Here is a 13,185-nt window from a genome sequence, read left to right on the forward strand (position 1 = left end):
CTGGTAAAATCTACCAAGGTCAAGTATTTTTAAACCCCTTCGGTCAAAATGTGAGATGAAAATATTACCTCTAAGCTCAATTTGAAATGTGTTAAAATAGGCAATTTCCACGTTTCATTCATTAATAAACTGGATCTTATTTTGTTATGAATGCGTAGGCCAAGCATATTTGGAATGAAACTTTTTTTACGCGAAACGAAGCTTGTCTGTTTCATTTAGGCTACTCTGAAAAGGCGTGCATCAGTATAGCAGGAGGCCAGACAACCGGTCTAAGGAGAAGGATGAGACTGAGATACAATCTGAAATCACTGAGACTGCCACAGATGATGCCCTGGCTCCAGCCGGAAAGAAACTGAAAAGGTTGGGCGTTCCGGCCCGAATGGAAAGAGAAATATCCCTGGCCGAGGTGCGACGTCAACGATGGATCGGAAAAAATATTTTGCAAACACTGAGAGAGAGTCGGCAGCACGCTGCATTATCAACATGCTATGAGCCCGGCCAGATGTGTTTCTGTTGGCAAATTATTTCATCCGAGAACAGGTAGGCCTTCAGTTTCTTCATGTTCATGTTTAAAGAGCACAGGCTTGTGCTATATTTACTTATTTTACAAGTCGCGCAACTGAGTTAATTGACGGTAATCATTTAATTTCATATATTTATCATTTCCAATTTAAAAAAATAATATAAAATCGACATTCCTTGATATAATTCTTTATAAAGCGTCAGCCTGCAAATCATTTATCATTTTAAGCTTCAGATAATATTTGACTGGAATTTCAAAAATTTCTCCAGCAAATTGAAAACCTCCCGGTCACATCATCCAGTGCCAATTATTCCTAGCGGAACCGCTGGCTGCAGCCAGGGCTGCATTGTTAAGGCTCCTCTTGCTTCACAAGTCTCTTCCTCATGATCACTGGCTGTATTTGACATACACCAGCTGCCTGATATGGCTCTGAAACGTGTCTATAAGTGTGTTTGGTGCATCTTTGAGTCGTTTGCATGTAACGATTGAGTGCCAAGTTGCGGCTGCCAAGCATCTACTGATTGCCTCTGATGAGGCGGTGACCTTGGTGAACGACACAGTCAATCTTGTAACAGTCTACTGTAAAAGCAGCTTAAATGTTGGAGAATACATGGATCACAGAAAACTGATTTCATGTAGATGTGTAACTTTGTTTAAGACAGGCTTGGGAACAGAGCAACAGACCACACTTTTACTAAAATGAGAACTGGGCACGCTGGCATCCAAACAGCTCAAATGTTAAAACCACACAGGCGGCAGGTGTGACTTGTAGCAGGAAATACTCACATGTAGCCTCTGAACCTGTTCAGGTCATTGTTGGGCTTTTCACATTCAATTACACTGTTGTACTTTAGTGGGTCGAAATCGCAGTCCTGCAAAACAGAAAAGAAAAAGCGTGTTACTAAAGATTCATGACGCTTTCCTAACATATTAATGAATTGATGCACTGTCCTAACAGGTACCGGTAAATAATAAAAGTAAAATGAGCATGATACAATGACTGAAGAAAAAAAAAGACAACAAACTATTATTTTGTTGGAACACCTTCAGTTTTGATCACAGAAGGATTTACTACGGCACTGGTGTGGTCATTTTGCAACACTTCTTCCTGGCCAGAGTAGCACTCGTTTTCTCCAGTATTATGTTCTGATGTTGGGAGAGTTGTCGAGTAAAGTCTTCTCCAACACATCCTATAGATTCTGTGGGGTTCTGATCTGTACTCTGGGGGGGCTGACTTGCATGAAATCTATGTTTTGTGCTCTCTGACCATTCAATATTAATCTTAACACACATAACATTGCTCACCTCACAAATGTAGACAACCCCAGATCACTATACGTCCCCCACAGGTGTGCATGGTGAACACTAGGCATGATGGGTACATGACTTCTGCACCCCCCATTGTACCCTGATGACCTCATCCCTCAAGAACAAGTTAAACCTGGACTCATCTGCTTCCTAGGACAATTAAGTTCCCTTCACATTATGTATGTGGAAAGGCTCTTACCAACACTATTGAGTTCCACTATGCGTTTTCTTTTTATATTTTCAATTAAATTAACATTTAGAATTGCCTTACAAAACATAGCTCAACAGGACAAATGTCTAAACACACCAAAGATCTAAGATTTACTGAACCGAGAACCTTGTGCAACTTATATTACGAGGTCATCTCACACATTTGACCATTTAATTTTTTTTACCCTAGTAATATGAGATATTTATTTTGATGGAGGTGTAAGCAAACAACTCTGCTAACACCTTTCCTACTGATCTCAAAAGTAACCAGAACTTCTAATTTTTATATAAACAAGAGTTAAGCCCCTTTCACACAGCCAGTTCGAGGCGGGAACGTTGCGCCTTTAAGCCGCCTCGCTGTTCTGTGTGAAAGTCACGGAGGCGGAATGGGGGGGCCAAGTGGCCCCACCAATAAGCCGGCAGCGGAGGTAGTCACAGAGCCGTCACAGAGACGAAACGGGGTCTGTGTGAATGACACAGCCGGCATGCCGCTGACATGACGGTCGGACTGACGCTGTCGTCACGCCTCTGATTGCGGAACGCCGGCATGCTGTGTGAATTTACAGACGGGAGCGGCGTTATGCCGGCGTTGTATGGTTCTGTGTGAACCAACAAAGGCGGCGTATTGGCAGGACTTCTTTACACCAATATTGCGGAATCTGTGTGTGAAAGGGGCTTTAAATATATATATATTCCGGTATCTTTCCTGTTGTTTAACTAAATAACCAATCAATAAATCAAGTTAGACTACTACTAGACTACTTTTTTGCCCCAATTCAATAGATGAATCTTGCCACCGCAAATCGATTTTTTAAAACTTACTTCCTTTACTTCGTAAACAATGAGACAATTAAAAGCAATGATTTTAATTGTATATTATAGTCTTACTTTCAAAATCATATCCCGAAAATACATAGTACATGTTAGTCCGTCATTTTATATCCCACCTGTGCAAGATCGACGTGATCAACGTCATCTCTCAATTCCTCCACGTTATATTCAGTTTGAACTTAATTATCAACGAGTTAAAAGTGCAATCGGTCACCAAAACAGAGCAGCGTTTTCAGTTACAGATACAGCCAAAAAAAAACATGCCTGAGGAGGAAGACGCGGGACCAGGTGTTACATTTGACCCGAGACAAGAAGAAGCAAACAGCCCTTCTCCTCTAGAGGACCTGGAGGACAGCATTAGTGGCCAAACACCAAGATAACACTGTTTTTCTGGAACTATATACTGTGCACTATGGATATTACAGTCATCATCACTATGTAGTATGTCACCTCGCTGCTAAAAATCAGTTCAAAACAGCATAAATGAAAACATCAGCTTGAGGAAGGATTAATGCAGAATATAAAGTTAAAGTAACCCCCCTTCCTCCACGAAAGAAGGAACCCACTCCCTCATAATTTTTTTCAGGAACGAGATATAAAGACACAGCTCGTAATGAAAAACATTCAAATTCGGTCTTTATTTCAGAAATCTACTAGTACTACTGTCATTTAGCAGACGCTTTTATCCAAAGCGACTTACATCTTACATCAATCTATTTTTATGTATTAAAAAATTATTGATTACTGAAGTGATTGCCAAGTCATGTAACAGATTTTTCATAATGGTGCATAATGTAACATTTTCCTTTGTCAAATAAGCAGATTAACTTATTTAAGAGACACACAATCATGCAAATCATCCCAGAAAGCATTTACAAAACAAATATTTATCTATGTTTACTTTGAACCCATAAGGACCCACGGTAACGGAGCGTTGATTCAGAACTTTTCCACAAAAAAGGTAGAAAAAAGCACAAAAAGCCTAAGTGCTCTCACCCAAAATGCTATGAATAAATTCTGTTAAGTGCCACTTCATTTCCTATTTAATCACCAGTTGATATTCACACATGCATCTCCAGAATTAAATCACTTTCTGCCGCCTGCCTTCCAAGAAAAAAAAAAAAAAACCCTCCTTGAGAAAAAATGGAGATGTTGCAGATAAAACAACCTTTTGCTCCCACAGCTAAAAAAAACCCTCGATGAAACACTGCATCATTGTTTACAGCTTCACTAAGGCAACTTTCCATTTGTCTGGTGGCTGTAAGCTCGGACCATTTGAACAAACAAGTACTTTGAAACATTCGTACAGACTTTTCTGAAGCTGCAGGAACTTTCACCACAGAGTGCAATTATTTTCAGGAGCTACATTTCCTTACCTGCAGCTCCGACACAGAAATCCCCTTCTAAATGGGGTTTTATTGGCTTTTTTCTTCCTCAAAGTCCCAAAGTCTTCATTGGGAAGCATAGTAAAAGGCTTAATGTTTTAGTTTAATTCTCCTTCTGTCAAAAAGCGTCAAGTGTAAAGAAGAAGTGAGGAGCATCCGTCTCACCAGGTCGTAGAAGCTGCGGACCACCTGCCTCTGTTTCAGGTTGGTCTCTCCATCCAGTGTGGCGGTCTCAATGTGGCACAAGCGATCCGGGTCGCTGGAGCTCAGCAGCAGGACGTCGGCAGGAAGGATCTCGTTACATCTCAGCCTGATGAAGTCTCCAACCCGCACCTCTTTCCAGTACTTCTCCACATAGCGTTTCTCTGATCTGAAAAAACAATGAGACAGCACCAGCACCAGTTTTAAACAACATCTACTTCTACAATCAAATTTGCAACAGACAAATAAAGCTCATCAGGACATTTTTCAGCCCAAGGTTGAACGTTGATCGGTTTAGGATCAGTTCTTGGTAACTATTCCAAGTTAAAGGGCGTTAAGGGGCGGCAGTAGCTCAGGTGGTAGAGCGGGTCGTCCAATGATCGGAAGGTCGGCGGTTCGAATCCCGCTCTGTCCCAGTTTGCTGTCGTAGTGTCCTTGGGCAAGACACCTTACCCACCTTGCCTTGTGTGAATGTGTATGAATGTTGGTGGTGGTCGGAGGGGCCGTTAGGCGCGATATGGCAGCCACGCTTCCGTCAGTCTGCCCCAGGGCAGCTGTGGCTACAGATGTAGCTTACCATCACTGGAGAGAATGTGTATGGATGAATAATGATTTCTGTAAAGCGCTCTGGGTGCCTAGAAGGGCTAGAATGGATTATTATTAAAAAGGTAAAATGAATTCAAGTCCAGAGTTTTCAGTGTGATGAAGGCAGCTCTCATTAACCTGCCTACATCACCACTGTAACTTGTGATCAACTCAAAACCTGCTACAGAGGACATAATATATTTAAGTTTTTGGATTTGCATGAACTGTAAAGCATCGCCCGGTCACAGATTCCTTTTCTGTCAACATCCTTGACTACAAATTCAGAATGAAAGAACATTTTAAATGCAGTCAGGTGTTAAAAACACAATCTATTTTTTTTTTTTTTTTTTTTAATATTTTTATCCCGGTTTTTTTCCCATTTTTACCACCCCGTGCTCCTACCTACTGACAGTCCTGGGCATTGCCATCCTCTACCAACCCCGGGAGGGCCCTGCACTGAGCTCAGGTCTCCTCCTAAACCTGAGGTTTAGGAGGAAGTCATGGGGGAACTAACACGCACTTCAGCACCCACAGCGTCCCCCGGCGGGAACCCGAACCCAGGACCTTCTTGCTGTGAGACCGCTGCACTACCAGCTGCGCCACCGTGCCCCCTTAAAAACACAATCTAAAACGATGGATTTTCACCAAAAATTAAAACTGTAGTCATTGTAAATGCACACATGTTGAGCCCTAATGTTAGAAATAAAACCTATTTGCGCAGTTGCTGCAAGGAAACCACATGCAAACATATGCAACTAAAACTTACAAGCTTTCCCAGTTTGGTTCAAAGTCTGTTTTACACAACTGGTATGGCATCTAATAGACCACAAATAATCGAACTGTATTTTACTAGAGTTTCTGGTCGACAAAATTAGCTAGATTTTAATGTTGTTTCCCACCTTAACTCTTTAAGATCAAATACAATTAAGATGTTGCAGTTCTCGTGCTTATATGGTCCGTCAGGTCTGAATCAGTTACCGTACACTGTCAGAGCACAACATTGAATAATATTTGCTTCACGATGCATCCCTCTGCTCAGACTTTCTTGTTTTACAACACTTGGCACCGTCTGCACATGTAGCAGAATAAACATTGCACAGGTGAGCAGTGGTCACGACTGGAGTGGTGTCCAGAAGGTTGCTGGTTTGCCTGTTTGAATGTTTATTTCTTAAAATCCTCATCATCAGTTTTCTGTATACAGATCTAAACTCATTTCTGCATGTCTATCCCCGGATGTTCCTCAACTGTAAACAATGTCTCCCATTCTTTGAGGACACTTGTAGAAATCACCAGGTCTGTAAAGTATTACGCCATCATCACTGATTTATCATCCAGTCATGGAAAAATGTAACAGCTCATCCAGACAACATGGAAGATGAATATCTATCTAGCTATTCAGAAAGCTGGAGAACAGACTGCTTCCAGTGGATCCTCTTAGTATCCTATAAAGTAAATGAGATTAGATTGAATTACATTACAGAAAACAAATAATTAAGGGGCATGATCTCTTACTGGAAATATTCATTGTGTGATGAGGAATCAGATCCAGATGTTGTGTTGGTTTACCCAAAACCAGCAGCTGGCAAACTTGAGAAAAGGCTGAAATGTTTATCACAATATTGACCCGGTAGATGAAAAGTCAATTATGTCCAGCCTTGACACAACAACCTGGGTCAAGACCTAGTGAAAAAACTGTGGAGCCACACAACAGTGAACCTTTTGAGGAGTCTGAATTCTGCTCTGTACCTGGTACAACAGTGCTGCTTTTCACTGGCAAAGTTAGTACACTCTGCACACTCATCATGACCAGGGAAATAACAAGAAACAAGAGTTAGATAATAACAGATGGTTAATTCTGCAAACCCCGTTTTCATCAGAAAAATAATAGTAAAACTTTCACATCCCAACCTGTTTGTTTTTTTTTGGGGGGGGGGTTAAGTTTCACTTCCAGAGTTGGGCGAGAATAAATCTGGGATACAGCATCATGATTTAAATGATGTCAATATCTGTCTGTCTACTTCACACTCATTCTACCTGCTTTTTTGTTTCTTTTTTTCCTTCGCACTACTTTTATTTCCATCGCAATGTATATACTGTCTATATCTTGTAATTATATATATTTTTTACTTTTTTACCCCCTTCCCTGCATGTGTGTTACAGTAAGTGTACTGCTGCTAACATGTGAGTTTAGTAGTTTTTTATACACTGCAAAAACTGAAAATCTTAACAAGAATATTTGTCTTATTTCTAGTTAAAATGTCTAATTTTTATTAAAAAAAAAATCTCATTACATTTAAGACAAGACTCAAAAACAACCCTTTTCACCTGTTTCAAGTAGATTTTCACTTAAAATAAGTAGAAAAATCTGCCAGTGGAACAAGATTGTTTTGCTTGTAATGAGAAGATAAATCTTGTCCCACTGGCAGATTTTTCTACTTATTTCAAGTGAAAATTTACTTGAAACAGGTGAAAATTGTCAAATAACAAGTTATTTTTTTGGTGATGACTCTTGTTTTAAGTGTAATGAGATTTTTTGACTAAAAATAAGACATTTTAACTAGAAATAAGACAAATATTCCTGGTAAGATTTTGAGTTTTTGCAGTGAGTGAGACTGCATTCTAAAAAGTTCCAGTTTTCTTGACCACACAGATAAGCTACATAAACTTCTGTGATGAGTATTTGCTGGACGTGTTGATTGATACTCTAGTTAAGTTCTGTGACTCGTAACCTTCCCATACCTTAGCTTCCACTGAATTGACGCCACTGGTCCCACATCAACTGAGAGCAGGACAGCTTGTACGAGTCGGAGGAAAAAGTGAAGCAGCAACAACACCTCGTCTTAAGGCTGATTTATAGTCCCGCGTTACACCAACGCAGAGCGTGCGCCGTAGGCTCTGCGTCGATCTAACGCAGACCCATAACTTGGGCTTTTTACCTGCTGTAGACCAGACAGTCCATGTGGTTGATCTCCTGGTCCGACCGGTGCCTCCTGTAGTCCTCCCACAGGTCCTTGATGGCGGTGACGGACAGGATGAAGGCCACGGGGGCCAGGGCCAGCTCGGGCTGGAAAGCGTTGACCGCCGGCACGAAGTTGAGCAGCGCGATGAACACGAAGTAGACGTTGGCGAAGCGGTGGAACTGCTCGAACAGGTTCTTGGGCAGGAAGGACAGCAGCGTGTACTTGGTGGTCTTGATCTGGTTGTCCGCATAGTGCCGGTTCGGGTTGTCCTCCCCCTTGCCGTGCTTGAGGAGGATATTTGCGTGCACGGTCCTGGTTTTGTTCTCCTTGGTCTTTCTCTTCCTCTGCCGTGCTGTGTCTGGAGCCTCCACCGCCATAACTCCGCTGCAAACTTTCCTAACTAAACACCACCCAAAGTGCTGCTTGTGTTATCATACTTTTATCGGTTTTCCTCGCTCGGTTTACTTTCACTCACACAAACTTTGCATCCATGTCGGCTCCTCTTTTCTCGAGTAAGAGGAAAAGTTTTGCATGTTTGGCTTGTTTTTTTTTTTTCTTCCCCCCTCTCGTACTGCTGGGAAGGATGCTGAGACGCGGGGAGGAATATAACGTGGCCTTCCCGCCGCTGGGCGCTCGATCGATGAGCAGTAGGGATGGGTCAAACGCGTAGCGCTGCGCTGACGCTGCGCTGCGCTGATGAGTTGGAGATCGGCGGATGCGCGCAGGCGGCGCACAAACGGACGCTCGTCAACGAGCCAGGGGTCGCACTCCTGTGGAAACCTGACCCGGGGGCCCCTCCTCGATCCTCCCCGGTCCTCCCAGATTCTCCCAGATCCTCCTCCAGCACAACCAGGGTTTTTTTTCTCCCCAAGTGCCACGCGGTATTATTCAGTTTACACTAGGCCAGAGGAGGAGGCCAGTTTTTACTCTAAATGAATGAGCCGTTTCACTTAAAAAAAGATATGTATCAGCGCTGGATGTCAATAACATTCAGTGTCTGATGTGGAATAGTGCAAAAATCAACCATTTAACCTAATTTGTAAAATAAAATAAATGCATTGATAATATTCTAATTTCTGTCTTCTTATATATATATATATATATATATATATATATATATATATATATATATATATATATATATATATATATATATATATATATATATATACATACATACATACATACATACATACATACATACATACATACATACATACATACACACATACATCCTTTCATTCAAACAAATTGGGAAGTGTGTCCTAACTTTTGGTCTGCACTATATATATATATATATATATATATACATATATATATATATATATATATATATATATATATATATCAGACTCAATATTTATTGCCATATCATATTACTAAGTAACATGGGTAAAAATCTCGGTTGTGCAGGCTCATCATTGCAGTGAAAAAGATAGAGAGACAAAAAACAAAGTGCATAGTGCATGAATAATCTACATAAAACAGTATGGAAAAAAGATAGAAAAATAATAAATAGTCTTGGGCCTATGTGTATAATATAACAATCTCTATTAGCAAGACACATATATATAATGTGTGTGTGTATTTTTTCTTGGCACAAAAATCTTGAGAATGCCATAGTGTAAACATTGAAAGCACACTGTTTCTCCTGCATGAAAATGCAGGAGTTTAAGGCCCTGTCCCTCCCCTGTTCCCTCCCCCTACCCCTAGTTTTCATCCGTTCGACTCTACCCCTAAATTTTGCGCGTTCCCGTGAGGGTAGTGGTGTCCCAATTCCTCTTTCCACCTAGGGGTAGTGAAGAAAACTAGTGTAGTGGCTATGAATCTGTCCCATGGAGCGAGTGTTTTCCGATGCACACTAGCTGATCTAGGGACAGAAACATTTCCCAGAATGCTTTTCGTCGTCATTTGCGGACTGAATCAAAAAAACAAACATGGCGGACATTTATTATTTTTTAGTGAATAAAATCAATATTTTGAGTTAGTTTCTGCATAAAAATGCGTTTTGATTACATTTCTAGCGAGAAATATATATTTTACTTTCATAATATTCACTCAGTGTATCTCAATGTACATAATCACTTGTTTGCCCGTTTGCCGAAGATCACGCCAGAATAAAGGCTGATTTATGGTTCTGCGTTACACCAACGCAGTTGCCACGTAACATCAACGCAGAGCCTACGGCGTAGGTTACGTAACCTACGCCGTAGGCTCTGCGTCGATGTTACGTGGCAACGCGTGCCGTACGCCGTACCCTACGCCGTAGGCTCTGCGTCGATGTTACGCGGACCCATAAATCAGCACCCGAGCCGGCAGGCAGAAATCTCGAAATTTTCAGAGCAAATTTCTTAACAGGCGTAGCTACAGCTGTTAGATTTCATCTATTAAACCAACATTTATCTTCCTAAATGATTTATTTCAGCCAGCGGTAATTCTCCACAGAGCAGCAGGTTTCTCCCCCGGGACGATGGCGCAGGTTGAGCTGGCGATCACGTCTGTACGTGAGCTGCTGCTGCTCCGAGCCGGCGGCTCTTATCATCTCCGAAAACATCGGGTAAAATTTCTTAACAGGCGTTATTTGGATAAACTGAGCCCAGGTTGAGGATCTTAACGGTTACTTTTACGCCTGAAAAAATATTAAAACTTAATAAAGCGGCATATTAACAGCGCTACAGCTGAGATTAAAACAGCTTTTAGCTCTCAGCTTCCTGATTTTAGTGGTGGTGCTGAAAGTAGGAGTAGGGGGAGTATTGGGACAGGCCCCTGGGAAGATTTCAAGTGCCCTAAAATCTGTCCCTTCTTTTTTAGGGGTAGTGGTAGTGAGGAAGGGCTAGTGGTAGAAAGTAGGGTTAGTGAAAGGTATTAGGGGGAGTATTGGGATTGGGCCTAAGTCTATTAACTCTCACTGATGTGTTAAATTCTCATAACGTCTTGCTTATTGTGTTGAATTACATTTTTTATTTTGAAATCAATCTTGATATGAAATACTTTTAAATTCTACACCAACAAAGGATTTTAAGTGTTATGATGTGAAATCTAAAAAGACTGGATACAACATACAAGATTCCCCATAGAAATATGAGTAACCCACATAATAAAAACCTTTGAAGGAAGTGAGAATTTCCTTATTGCCAGTAATAAAATGTTTGCATAGGTTTAATCTCCATGATACCAGTTATCTAAATGTTGTACAGCATGTTCACTACCTCAGATACAGACACAAAAACACGTCTGATACAAAGTTGAAACGATGCCTTCCTGTCTCTCTAGATTTCTGCAGTTTTTCTGGACAATTATCAGCTATGAACCAGGAGAGAGTGAAAACAGTTTCCTAAACCAGAGGTCTGGTGTTGTTATGAACCACATACAATGCTCAGTATAAATGAGAACACACCTTTTGGAAAGTAAGAATTTAATTAATATCTCAATAAACTATTTCTGACATTTTGACAAAAGTGAGTTTTATTGAACATTTCTTTAGCTCATAACGTAAAAGTTGCAAAATATTCAGTTTTATTCACATTACTACATGCAAAAATAAATATATACCACAGTCAAAACTACTACCGTATTTTCCGCACTATAAGGCACACCTAAAAGCTTTCAATTTTTTCAAAGCTGACCATGCGCCTTATAATCCGGTGCGGCTTATATGTGGATCAATATTGAGCCGCAACAGGTCTCGCAACCATAGACATTTATACGTAGTTTGAGCGACGAAAAACAATAAAATATATTTATTGTAATACGTCAAGATCACAATAATCTTCCAATTTAGAACTAAAATATTAAGGACCTAACACAAGGGCCGCTCGGTGGCGCAGTGGGTTAAGCAGCGGCTCATATACTGAGGCTGCAGTCCTCCTCCTGCAGCGGTCGCAGGTTCGAATCCCGGCCTGCGCACCTTTGCTGTGTGTCATCCCCATTCTCTCTCTCTACCCCTTTCCAGTATGCATCTCCAATAAAGGGCCACTAGAGCCCAAAAAAAAAGAACTAACACAAATAAAATACACTACAATTAAATACTTAGTTTTTTTTTTTTGTAATTTACTTTCCCAAGCCACTCGGAGCCGCAGTATAAGGATGAAAGAGCAGCATGCGGCTCCGGAGCCGCGGGTTGCCGACCCCCTGGTCTAATGGATGCATAACGTAACCCCAGCCTCTACTGTAGCGCCTTATAATGCGGTGCGCCTTATATATGGAAAAAGTTTTAAAATGCGTCATTCATTGAAGGTGCGCCTTATAGTGTGGAAAATACGGTACTAGTATTTTGCATGACACCCATGATTATTAAGGACAGCGCCAAGTCTTCTTGGCATGAAATGTACAATTTGACAACATCTTGCCACATCTCTCTTTTTGTATCATTGAGGAACAAACTCTTTTATAGCTAAAAGGATGGATGGACATTGATGTTCAACTTGTCTCTTCAGAGTTCACCATAGTTGTGCAATTGGATGCAGATAAGGACACATACACACATCGAAACAGTTTCTTCCTGCACTTTCTCAGAAATTCAACAGTGGCATCACATGTATGTCTTGGATTGTTTGGCTTTTTATTTCTTTAGCTAACTGTAAACTTGTTTGGTGATTTTTCTTCAACTTTTTTCATCAGAAGACGCTCCTGTCGAGGTGTAAACGTCTGCAGATGAGCTGAATGTCTCAGTGACATGGTTGCAGTTCCATCTTTGATTAAGCTTTTGGATCACCTTTGCTGCCAAAATTTTGACAAATAAGTAAAGTTTTGCTGATATTCCTGTAGCCTTCACCTTACACCTTATTTGCAGTCTTAAGTGTTGTGACATTTCTCTTCCATGTTGTGATTTTATATACTTTTTTGTATATACAAATGAACAAATCGATTTGCAATCAATAACCCTTATTTGTGGGAGTATTTTGTAAGATCCCATAGTAAATGTTGATTTTGAAAGGAAAATAAAGGTCTTCGGACAAATTTGTTAAGGTGTATTCATTTATGCTGATCGCTGTACGTAATAATTACTGTAACTAGAACATTAGATTTGTAATTTTCAGCATGTTGATGCATTTCTTGTTTTCTGTGTGTTGCGTACTGCATCTGTAGCATACCAGTTCTAAAGATAAGTGCTTAGCTTACATGCAGTATTTATGATAAAAATGTCATTTAGTGATAACTTAACTTTGTCTGACTTTTATGG

The 13,185-nt window shown here is 40.6% G+C and overlaps 1 protein-coding gene across 1 annotated transcript in view; it reads right to left on the reverse strand.

Moving 5' to 3' along the window:
• atp10a (ATPase phospholipid transporting 10A) overlaps positions 1-8,563 on the reverse strand; it is a 53,398-nt gene extending 44,835 nt beyond the window's left edge. Inside the window, exons 1-3 of the mRNA XM_061737848.1 lie at positions 7,980-8,563; positions 4,423-4,627; positions 1,310-1,395 (exon numbers count right to left, since the gene is read on the reverse strand). Coding sequence (XP_061593832.1) covers positions 1,310-1,395; positions 4,423-4,627; positions 7,980-8,380 — 692 coding nt within the window. The 5' untranslated portion in view covers positions 8,381-8,563. The remainder of the gene's footprint in view (positions 1-1,309; positions 1,396-4,422; positions 4,628-7,979) is intronic.
• Between the last annotated feature and the right edge of the window lie 4,622 nt (positions 8,564-13,185).

The sequence above is a fragment of the Cololabis saira genome, chromosome 13, assembly GCF_033807715.1.
Source record: "Cololabis saira isolate AMF1-May2022 chromosome 13, fColSai1.1, whole genome shotgun sequence".
Lineage (NCBI taxonomy): Eukaryota > Metazoa > Chordata > Actinopteri > Beloniformes > Belonidae > Cololabis > Cololabis saira.